The sequence below is a fragment of the Protopterus annectens genome, chromosome 6.part0 (assembly GCF_019279795.1).
Source record: "Protopterus annectens isolate FY-2018-M chromosome 6.part0, PAN1.0, whole genome shotgun sequence".
NCBI lineage: Eukaryota > Metazoa > Chordata > Ceratodontiformes > Protopteridae > Protopterus > Protopterus annectens.
Window position 1 is genome coordinate 1,573,564,051 of NC_056737.1, and position 13,108 is coordinate 1,573,577,158.

At 37.7% G+C, this 13,108-nt stretch overlaps 1 protein-coding gene across 1 annotated transcript in view; it reads left to right on the forward strand.

Moving 5' to 3' along the window:
• The window catches only part of LOC122804857 (solute carrier family 15 member 2-like), a 1,359,362-nt gene that overhangs the window by 516,913 nt on the left and 829,341 nt on the right, over positions 1–13,108 (forward strand). The window contains exon 6 of the mRNA XM_044075020.1: positions 6,416–6,506. Coding sequence (XP_043930955.1) covers positions 6,416–6,506 — 91 coding nt within the window. The remainder of the gene's footprint in view (positions 1–6,415; positions 6,507–13,108) is intronic.

Consider the following 13,108-nt stretch of genomic DNA (forward strand, 5'->3'; position numbering starts at 1 on the left):
AAAAAAAAAAAAAAAAAAAAAGTTTTTGCAGTGTATTGCAAATTTGCATCTTCAATGTTCTTACTGTGTCTACTTTCTATTGTAAATATGCATTTTAAAATATTCTTACTGTGTGTACTGTCTATTGTAATTGGAATTTGTAGTGTATTACTTTGTTTTCTTGCTGTTGTATTATGTTTTGTATTTCTTAAACATTGCATTGGTCGTACTGCCTTTGGAGCTTTTCTCCCCGGGCCTCCACTGAAAATGGGTTCTTCTTGACCCAGTGGACTTCCCCGGTAATCAAACTGAAATAAATAAATAAATAAATAAATAATTTAAGAAGTATTGCTTTCATCAGTGCATTTGGCTGTTTTGTTGAATCCAGATCCATCCAGATCTGAATATTTACTCTACGTTGCTGAGTTGTACTTTATCTTGTAAATTACTGCTGTAACATATTTCCATTATTTGCAGGGTTATTGCGCTCTGTTCTAACTTGTAGTGCCTTAGGTTATTGTCACAGCTGTTTACTGTGAGTTGCTGCACTTCTGTTTGGTTTTGTAGTTGCAACTTGATTAGTTTATGTATTTTGGGAGCCCCAGACAGTGTTTTGCATTACCAAGACTTTGGTCTGCACTCTAGTGGCAGCAGAGGATAGGCAGTTCTCTTCTCAGCTGGGATCCTGGAAATCACTGTTTATGACCTTAAAGTGTCTGTTTGCTCTTGACCAGAAGGCTAAATTCTTTGTTAGCTTCTCTGCCTGTATGAGACCGTCACATTTGTATAATACTGCGTATTGTACAGCAAATGTTAGCAGAGCCCTGTAGACATGCAGATGCTTAGAAATACAAATTCCCTATAAAATCTACCCCTAGGAGTTCCTGAACATGTAATTGCTCAGCAAGCTGCAGGCTTGCATGAAGAGGAGCACCACTCCATGAAATTAGACTAAGTCTGTAAACTAGCGCCTTACCAAATCTGTTCTCCCTTACAGTGGTCACACAAAGAGGATCATAAAACCTTCAATACCACAACTCTTAAAACCCACTGTATTTATACCTGAAACCATGAATCAGCTCCTTCCTACTATCTCTGCAGACATCCTAGTTGAACTGGGAGTCATGAGGAAAAGTGTGTCATGTTTTCTGACAGCCACTTAATTCATAAACAAATTGATAGTACATGAGAGATGTACATATACCCTATCTTCAGAGCAAAGCTCTTACTTATAGCCACTACAAATACCAAACACATTGTCAGAAACTCACAGCACTACACAATACCGGCCACACACACTACAGGACAAACACACAAACCTACATATGCTGAGGCCCTTAAAAGTAGTTGATTCAATCTAAAACCTCAAAGACCTCACAGATGCAGTATTTAAAATAAATATCCTCAGCTTCCTCAAAAACACACTATCAAAAAACACCCACCATGACACATTCTGTCTTAACTCATGCTGTCTCTAAAGCTAAGCCCATAAGGTGGATCATCACATTGTCAAACATTTTGACCATAGGAGGCTCTATCGTTAGGCATTACTAACCTGATAAACTTTCTGACATAGCAAAATCAACCCAAGAAAATCTAAAGGTGTTACTGCTCAGTCAAGAAACTCCACTCCCTGTAAGCTTTCCTCACCCTGGAGAATCTGCAGTTACTGTGACATGATTTAAAGCCACTGAGAGCACACCAGCAGTGCAGAGTTATAATGCTTTCCACACATTTAGGTCTGTTACTGCACAGGAGGGGACAAAAGGTGAAGTTGTCTGAATCTATATAAAACAAAACACACCTCAAGACTAATAAAACAGTATGACATGCTTGAGCTTCACCACATCCAAATTACAAAAGGCCAAGTCCCACACCATACCATATTCTTGTAAGCTATAGGTCCCCCTCCATGATCCAGGAAACCCATAACACATAGTTAAATGCACTGGAGACACTCTCCATTCAACCCAACACCATATTCTTGGGCAACTTTAACTGCTCCATTGTAAACTAGGAGTTATACACAATCCTTAAATGTGTAAGCTAGAGAATCCTGGGCTTTGTAAACATAAATACCTTGGACCAGATAGTCCATATGTCCACTAGGGGTGCTAACATCCTAGATCTAGTCCTCACCCAACATGTGAGAATGTTGCCCATACAAGTGTATTGTCCTTACTAGTCAGCTCAGACCATAAAGCTGTCTCCTTTGAAATAAAAATTAAACCTGGGACACCAGATGATGCAGATCTTTTAGAAATTATTCCAAGGTAAACTTCTTACATGCAAGTGATACCCTGCAAAACTTCAAGCCACCCCCAGCCAAAGGAACACTGCTGCCTACACTGAGTCATTCACAAGAACCCTCTACAATCATCTGTACAGCTGTAGAGAGAGTGCAGTACCTAGCCAAAATAAATTCACAACAAACTCAAAATCAAGTTACTCTGGTGGAATCATAACATCAACAAATTATATAACAAAAAGAAGAAAATTGTGACCAAAAATAGGAAGTATAATGCAAAAGGAAAGTAAAAACTCCCTCATCAAACTAAATAAACTATTTAGGGAACTATGTAAGTCACCAAAGCCAAATTTGAGGTAAAAATAGCCTCCCAGGCTAAGGACAACCCACAAGATGTTCTTCAGTTATATCTGAAATCTCAAAGTCAATACAAAACAATGTGCTGAACTAATTGTAAATGGAGCCACCTATACTGAGTTTGAGGACATAAAAATAATACTGTCCCAAAAATTAATTGCAGTTTTACCCTGCTTTCTCCCACAGATATCTCTCTAGAAATATCCCCACCCATAGCTCCCCCAACTATAACCAGGAAACAGGTCCTCAATGCACTCTGCAAGCCAAAAACACTGCATCAGTGTGACCTAGTAATATCCCAGGATGCCTCCTTAATAATATGAATCCTGACTTTTTGGTGTCTCTAGAAGAACTATTCAATCATAGAATCTAAACAAGCATCATTCCCAGTGAATAGAGTACTGCAGCTGTTATCCAGCCATACAAGGGTGGGCCAACCATGGACCTAGGAAACTACCAGCCAATAAGCCTGGCTAGTCTCATATGCAAGGCCATGAAAAGAGTTATTATGGACATGATAAATAAAGAATCAGGAAACCGTCAGATACTGGAGCCAACTCAGGCTGATTTTGTTGTGGAAAGGTCATGTCTACTCAGTCTGGTGACCTTCCTTGAGAAGATCACTAAACAAATGGATGAGGGCAAAATGGCATATACTGCCTGCCTTGAAAGTGCCAAAGCATTTGACACAATTGCCCGTTCAGGTGCTGTAGACAAGCTTACAAAATTAGGTATAACCCATAGCAACACCCACTGGATAGTCAACCGGCTCACAGATAAGACCCAAGAAGTTAAAATAGGGGAGTCTGCCTCCAGGAAAGGTCAGTCACTAACAGAGTCCCTTAGGACTCAGTGCTGGGGCTGCTTCTGTTTGGCTTCTCCTTCTCTGAAGTCAAGGCTAACATCAAAGGCTCCAGGTTGATCAAAGTCACAGATGATTTCAAATTAGGTGAGGTCTTTGAATCCCCCAAAACACAGCCATCTTTCAAGAGGGCCTGACATGAACTAATAATTGCTGCAGAAGTCATGGTCTTAAACTCAATAGTAAGAAGTGCATAATAGCATCCTTCAGTAAGATGGTCACCCTGCAAATTACTACATCAATAATTCACCTGCAAATTACTACAGCAATAATACACCCCTAAGAATAAACCCACTAATCAGAGATTTAGGAATGCAAGTAGGCAGCAACTTGGCATTTGACCACATGTGTCTACAATAGTAAGAAAATGATTCCATGTTACAAAACTTATGTGTAAAAGTATGGCATCCAGGTCCAATGATATCACTGCTCAGTTGTACTCTGCCCTCATAAGACCAATCATCTATTACAGTGCACCCTTCGGCATGTACCTGACCAGGTATAAACAACAACTGGAGTGACTACAGGGGGTCCTCACAAAAAGAACACATGGTATAGAAAACAAGTCATGTGCAAACTGCCTTAAAGCTTTGTCCTTATACTTAGTCTCCTGAAGGCTGCTGAGAGGAAACTTATGCCTGACCTGCAAAGCATTCGCTGATGCAGCCTTAATGGGCCTGATGCACATCCACAAAACAAGTAGCACCAGAAACACCCAATCCAGAGACCTAAACATAGCCTGCAACATAAATAGGACATGCTGGAGGGACAAGTATGTGTATCAGAGTCTGCCTCTTCTCAGGAACAGGCTCCACATTTATGTGAAGCAAAGTTCTTCCCTACACTTATTCAAGCAAAACTTGGATCACAGGATGGGGAACACAAATTTACCCCAAGTCTGGCACCTATGTCTCTTTTAGAGGTAGGAAACTTGCCAAGTTTATATAGCCCCACATAACTTATAGGACCAATACCATTCTAATATTTATAAGAAACATGTCTAGACATAAGAAGTCCTTTTAGGGTTCTTAGCACCTATGATCATATAATAAATTAATTAATCAATTTAATTAATTAATAAAAATACTCTTAAATAACCTTCTATCCCTTTGCAGTGATGTATGTTCTTAAAAAGCGATGTGCTGTGACATTTATCATTAAGAAAAATAATAGTTCAAAACTGCTAAGCATTTGGTAAGTGGAAAACATACAAAAAACTACAATAAAAGTAAGAAGAAAAAATAAAGAGATTATCTGTATGGATAAGAAACTTGTTATTTAACTCTAATTGTTTCATTAAGTAACTTATTTCTTAGTTCTGTAATAACAGATGACGATCTCTTACATACCAATCCTCTCTCCACACACACACACACACACACACACACACACACACACACACACACACACACACACACACACACATGGTGTGTATGTATGTATGTGCTTAGGGTCTGCTTCAAATTATCGAAAACTTACTTTATCGAATCCCATTTCAGCGAACCTCACTTCATCGACTCTCATTATATCGAACTCTAGGAGCTACGAGAAGGAAACCCCCGGAAAGGAAACACTTGGCCACCATGGGGAACTTTGCCCTTACTAAACTGTAGTCCGATATCGGAGTTGGTATATTTAGCTAGGGGGGGTGTGGGGGGGGCAAAGCCTCCACTTGGAGGGTTTTTGGTTTTCTATTTGTTGTTTTGTCCCGGTGGTAGACTGGTTCCTTTCCCAGGGTTTCCCTTTCATGGTTCCGGGAGTTCAATATAATGAGAGTCTATAAAGTGAGGTTCGCTGAAATGGGGTTCGATAAAGTAAGTATTTGATAATTTGAAGTAAATCCATATATATGCATATAACACCAGCTGGTATATTTCCTGTTGAAAACAAGGCTTGTTGTACCTTTACATAACTGATTATTGCTTACTGAAAATAATTTTCTGCTTGATTAAGCAGTCACCTTGTGTTTTGAGTTTTAAAATTAAGCATTTCATTTCTTGTTTTTTTTTTTTTTTTTCTGAAAACAACTACACCCAGTAGGGACAAAGTAAGTAAAGGTGAAATAATAAAACAAATAAATATGTAGTATATATGAGACAGTATTCTGAATATTTCCACAAATCTGTAAAACAACTTCATAGCACTGGCAGAAATTGTTAATCTGTACTTTAACCCAGCCATTTCTTCAGTTCTTCCCCATATTATAGCAGCTGCCATACCAGCCAAGCTTTCAAAAAATTGGCAAGTGACTACCTCCAGCTAAAAGCATGATTTGCTATAACAAATCTTTTTTTTTTCTCTTGAATGGGAACTATACATTAAAAAGAGAAAAGAATATATTACTGTAGTAAATATGTTATTTTAGCATGTTTGAGGAGTTATATCAGGTATGCATGATAAAATAGTAGCCTGAATATGCAGTGTATATTCTTTTTGAATGTGGGACAGGAACTTATTTTAAATACAAGTAATCTGTTCAACTGCTAAACAGATGTCATTGGAATTAATCTAATTCAATGCATCATCATCACCATAATAATAATAAAATTAGGTTGATTTGTAAGTACTAGGCTAAATAACCTTGAAGGCCATTTTAAGCATAGTCAGTTTCCCTTTTTTGCGCTTGAAGTTACCTATCCCATTTAGTTATAGATTGGCCTTACCCATCTCCTGGTCAATAATTATGTATTACCCCTACAGACAATAATGGGATCATACTGTAGATAACTTGAAGGGGCCCATGCATAGAGTAAAGCGTTTAGGAGTTGCCTCCGTCCATTAGTAGTACAGGGGGCAGTCCTAGGGTACATTTTCTATTTCCCATCCATAGATCTAAGTTGCACTTGAATGTGGACTGGGATGAACTTTATTTTATGTGGATGGGGATTATTAATAATAATAATAATAATAATAATAATAACACTTTCTGGCATTATTTCTATTTTGTGTTTTTTTTTTCTGTGTTTCAGGGTAAAGAGAGAGCCAAGTTCTTCTCCATTTTCTACTTGGCCATTAATGCAGGAAGTCTGTTATCAACATTTGTGACCCCAATATTGAGAGGTCAGTAATTCATCAAACTGAATTTTAATTCTAGAGATCATTGTACTGTATATCTGTAGCTGTGATACTGAAGCTCTGTGTTCTCTGCTGTGCTAGCAGTACCTACTGGTAAGAGCAGAAAACTCTACAAGGCATATTTAAAAGTGTGATGTAAACCAAAGGGTGGAGATGCAAGAAAATGTTCACTAAAGTGCAGAGTGCATTTCCCAAATTCTGAAACATCTGTCTTGCAGTTAATTTAATTCCCTGTTATACTGCTGATGCTAAAGTTGCAAATGATTTTGAAAAAAATGAGAATTATATTGTGTGGTTTTATATATATTTTTTTTTCAATGTTTACACAGTTTTTCTCTATAGATACAATATGATGTCATTGTAGGTATTGAGCAATGGTTTGTATACAAGTACAAAGCATTCGGGATAAGTAAGAACACCTTAGTTCTTTAGAAAAGACGCATTTCATTTGTGTAGTGCTTTCATTACTGCATCATCACATGTACTAATTTTTAATGTAAAGTATTGAATCTGCAGTACCTGGTTGACAAAGTTTCAAAGTCAGTTATTGAAGCCACTATAATATAAAGAGCAGTAGTACAGGAGCTAATTTAAAATGTTAAGTTATTGGGAATAATTTGCTGTGCAAAACCTTGATTCCAAAAACTTCCCCAGAAATATGAAACATTAGAATTAATCATATATTAATCAGAAACACATTGCAGAAGATAAGAAAATAAATTGTATGGTCTGTGTTATTAAAAATAATGAAATCAAAAAATTACTTGCATGATAAAATATACTGATAGCTTAAAATGCTTTAGTAAAGTCAGTTATGTGGCACAGAAGGACACACTCTGACTATACCTCAGCTGACCTGTGAATTTAATAATCATAGGTGTCAAAGCAGAAAACATATGCTACCTCTGCAGCATGCCAGCCCCATCAAATAGTGTATTGACTATAGCTGAGCCATGTTTGTTGAATCATGTGCAATGAGCTATGAAGAAGGTCCCTGTAAGAGTACTTTTTCACACTACTCATTGAAAATCATAACATTTACTGCAGGGGTACAATCTTGACTTAATGCCAGCTGATTGCATACTATGATATCACCAAATGTTATCAATGTCCATATAGAAATTGCAGTGAAGTCTAGAATGCATTCATTTAGTTACATTTTGTACAGCAGGATGCTTAGCAGGACACCTGTACATTTTCACTACATGCCCAATGAGAACATTTCCACAAGTGCACACATAGTACAGAGTGATATGTAACAGTGTTATGTATATATGTCATTGGAAACAAAGAAGCAGGTACTGGGGAGGACCATGCAGAGAAAATGAAAAAGGATTCTTGTGGGCTGCTTAAGAAGGCCAGAAGTAGAAAATTAAGTAATAGCTAGTATGTGTAATTAGAGATCTGTTGTAATGGTAGGAGGAGAACCTGCCAATTCGCCGTCTAAGAGAAGAAGCTGGATAGTTGTAACAAAGCTTAGACAACAATCAGTAACAAGCATTTTTCAATACTGAATTACAATTATTTATCAATGCTAAATGTTGGCTTGCACTGGAACTGTGCTGAAGCTGTACTGACTAAAGATGAATGGTTTAAAAGGAACATGAAGACAACACACAACACTCTGGCCTTTAGTAAATAATAATGACATTGATTTCATAAGTACTGTCAGAAGCACAGCAAATTAGTGAAATTGATTTTCCACAGGCTTAACTGAAACATGCTTGTTTTGCATTTAATGATCATGAGTAAACAGTGTACTGCATTTGAGATTATTCTAGTGAAGCACCATACAGCATTTTGGTCTTGAAAAAAAGTTATATTGTTCACTGCTTTTCACAAGCACTGTGAGAAGTTGCAGCTATCATCTGAATCTGACTGTCCATTATTCAAAGAAAAAACAATCATTGTGCTCATAATAAAAATAAATTACACAGCTTTCACAACTTTTGTCAGCAGCCCTATCAAATAGTTGAAACAGATGTTATCCAAGTTAAACTGAAAAATTCTTGCTTGCCAGTTTACCAGTTTATGGTTGTATAAATATTCATACAGCTTTTTAAAATTACTGTAGGGATGCAATATACAGCATTTTGGTTTTGATTGAAAACATCCTTGGTTGAGTTGCTTAGCATAACATTAAAGATCTAGGTCCTTTCATGTGTTTACATTTTATAAATTATTCTCATTGATTCTTCTGGAAAAATAGTGTCTCAGATGCTTAACACAATGTTGAAAATCTGGGTTCTTTATACCCTCAAACTTTGTAAAATATTCTCCTGGACTTTTTAAGTTCATGCAGGCTCATTTCCTCTATAGGGTCTGTCAACCCATCTATTTTTTGATTACTGCTAGTCCAGGCAAACTGAACTATTGTTGCTTTGTAGCTTATAAATATGGGAGAACAACAGACAACATTAAACAAGTTCAAATTGGTGTAATATACAGCACTTTGGTCTTAAAAACTACACTGTTTTTACAGGTCCTTTCAGAAGTAATAAAAATTAACTGAAACTGATTTTTGTGTAATTCACAGAAAAAGACGATGACAAGAAAGCAACATAAAATATTTTGCTTATGTTAAGACAGACATTACTTGCAAAAGTGCTGTTGGACACATTAGCAAACACCCAAAACACTTTATCTGATATGAGCAGGGACAGTCTTGTTTTACAGTTTATGACCATGAGGAAAACAATGCAAGACAATTTAAAATAATTGTGAGGAAGCAGTGCACAGTGTTTTACTCTTGATTGCAACATAAACCAGCTACAAGGAAAAAAAAAACACAGCAATATGATCTGCTTGCTGTCCCAGAAGAAAGTGCCACTCACTTGAGACACATGCACAGTCCTGTCACTGTCACCATTATATGGTGAAATTACCGTTTGTGTTTCTATTAGATTATTCTATAACTGAATGCTCTCCTAATAGGGGGCCATAAAACCCTCTTCCCTTCTTGGTATTAACCTCTTCAAAAACATTGACAAGAAATTCACATGGATACCCTAATTTAGTGAACATATGCCATAACTTTTCACTCTCAACAATAAAGAGAGTTGAACAAGAGATCATTCGGCAAAGTCTGACCAACTTTCTCTTTCACTAGACCTTTCTTTTGATGTTAAGGGTGACAGTGAAATGAAGCAAGGAATTTGAGTAAGTTATCTATACACATTGGAAATTCCTTTCTTATTGTTGGTATCCTTTGCACATCCAAGTAATTTAATTTATTAGTATTACATTCCATCATAAATTTCAAAAAATGTGTAGTGGTATTAATATAAGAAAAAAAATCAATAACCTTCATTCCGCATCCCTCCAAAAAATAGCAACATCATCTAGGTACTGACCATACAAATACCAGACATCAGAAAATTCTGAATTGAACACAAAATAGTGTTCCCAATGTGCCATCACAATATTTGCAAAAACTGGAGCACATGTCGCACCCATAGCAATACCTGTTATGTTTGTATATCATACCATCAAAATATACAAAATTATTATCTAAAATTAATTACATAAATAATCTCAAAATATTAATTAACATAGTGTCCAATGTACTTATACTCACCAAGTAATCATAAAACCATATTACCCCTTAAAACACATCATTAACATCGATCATCACTAAAATGATGCCATCCCTATAAAACTCTTGTTTAACTCTCCAGCCGACACAAGCATCCTCCAAAAGAGCCTCATAGAAACAGACAACTGGTGCCAGAGCCATGGCCTCAAGCTAAACGCCAAAAAGTGTATAGTCATCCCCTTTGGCAAAAACAAAGTGCCCACAAATTACCACATAGGTGGTAATCCATTAAGTACAGAAGAAGTAATTAGGGGCCTGGGGACCCAAGTTGATAGCAATCTCTCATTTGACAACCACGTGGCCAAAGTGGTTAGAAAAACATTTTATATAGCCCACCTAATCATGAAGGGATTCACATCTAGATCAGGGGAGGCCATCGTGCCTCTTTACTCATCCCTCATGAGGCCCATAATTGAGTACAATGCCCCTTTTGGAATGTACCTTACCAGACACCTGCAGCAACTGGAAAGACCCCAAAAGTACCGCACCAAGAGGATCAAAGGGCTCAAACAGATGCCATATGCTGCCCTGTTAAAGAAATTCCAGCTCTACTCAGTGGCATACCGCCTGCTCAGAGGTGATCTGTGCCTGACATATAAAGCCATGTCCAACCCAGAATTAATGGACATGCTGCACCCGAAAATCCAAATCCCATCGAGCTACGTGCTCGAGGGACTTAAACCTCAGCACTGAAATAAATAGGACATGCTGGAGGGACAGATTCATAACCCAGAGGCTCCCTTCACTCTGGAATAAAATCCCAGTCCAGGTTAGGCAGAGTCCCTCATTGACTCTCTTCAAGAGGAATCTTGATAAGTGGATGGGAGATCGTAGGTTTACCCCGGGTATCACTTCTGTGTCACTGTTAGACAGAGGCACAGTATACTAACCTCAAAAAAGGGCATAGCAAAATTAATTTAAAATGGGTGGCGAAAGCCATACACACTCTGGCTAGGCTTATAAATGCCCTAGGGCAGATAGCCTAGTATGAACCTATGAACACTCATTAAAAAAGTCCCATGAATCCTTATATGTATATATATATATATATATAATATATATATATATATATATATATATATATATATATATATATATATATATATATATATATATATATTCACTTCAGAAGCTCAAAATACTGAAATCTCGAATTTCAGTATCAAGAGCCCAAGAAGTTGAATCCACAAAACAACGAAAAGTAAAAACCGCGAAATTCAAAACCTCGAATACTGGAAGTTTTGAATTTTGCGGTTTTACTACACAAACACACACACCATTCACCACACAAACACTCACAATCACTCTACTACATGAAAGCTGGGGGGCAAGCCCCCCTGCATCCCCCACACCCCCCTACTTAAATATTCTCACTCCGAGGTCTCACTACATGCAAACATACACAAAACACCACCACACAAGCTACTTTCTCTTCGCACACACACATCACAGCAACAAAACACACTGACACACACCACAGCCCCTACCCAAACCCCTTAACACACACACACTTACCCGAATACATGACCACAGCGGAACTTTAGAAGCGCAAAATTCAAAACCTCCGGTATTTGAGATTTTGAATTTCGTGCTTCTAAACTTTCGCTATTATGCGGATTTGGCTTCTTGGGCTCGAAATACTGAAATCTGACATTTCAGTATTTCGAGCTTCTGAAGGAACCCATATATATATATATATATATATATATATATATATATATATATATATATATATGGTTTTCATGTCGTCCTAATACAGCCTTCAAAATAGTGTCTATAAATTGAGCAATGCTATGTGTTTTACCCCTTAGCATCAACTATAGGTCTTGAAGTGGATCCATCTGTTTTTTGTGTTTTTTCGGTATACTGTGGCAACTTCATCTGGGAGAGTGACTTGTTTAAAACATTACATTTGTTTTGTAAGTGCTATCAGCATGGTTCTCAAACAAAGGAGAATAATACTGATTAAAAGGTAAATGATTACAGGAAAGCAGCATGCATCTTTCTCTTGACTATAAAGTGAATTACATTCCTTTCATAAGAACTATCAGAAGTGAAAGTAAACAAATGAATCATCTTTACCTAGATTAGCTGAATATATATTTTTTATAGTTTACGAGCAAGGGAAAACATTATAAATCATTTTGCTCTTGATAAAAAATAAAACAAAATTGCACTGCTTTTACAAATGCTGTCAGATGTACTGTTGCACCTGTCACCCCTGGGTTTTCGGATACTGGCAAAGGCTCTTGCCTCCCCCATAGTGCCTTTTTTAGGCAGGGCTCAAAAGACAAACCCACCTCCATAGACAACACAAAGAAAAAAAAACGAAGGGTAATGCTGCTCAACGCCAGAAGTCTAAACCTCAAGATGCATGCACTCAAGACTCTCCTCATAATGGAGGATATCGATATCTGTGCAGTAACAGAAACCTGGTTCAAGGCTCCCAAAAGCACCCCAGCACTACCAGGTTATACCTCATACCATGCTTTTCAGCCCCAAAACTCAGACCGAACCACAAAAGGAAGGGGGAGTATCCATATTCATCAAAGGTACCCACACCTCCAGGTTAGTGGCACTGCACGAAGCATCAGAGACCATCCATGTGCAACTAACAGTGGGCAAAACTGCCTTTCAGTTTGTAGCCTGCTACAGACCACCCTCCCAAACACGGGAACCTCACTCGGCTTTCCTGAGAACACTAGAGAATATGAAGGTCTCTCCAAACACCATTATATTGGGTGACTTCAACTACCCAAACATTGATTGGGAAAACTACTCAAGCCCCAACACCCTCGCCCAACGGTTCCTAGAATTTATCAACTCAAATGCTATGGAACAACTGGTCACCACTCCCACAAGAGGGGAAAACATATTGGACCTAGTCATCACCAACATGGGGTCTCTATGTTCCACACCAGAGGTATACCCCTCATTGGTAAGATCAGGCTATAAATTAATCTCACTGGACATCCGTATTTCGTCCCCACAC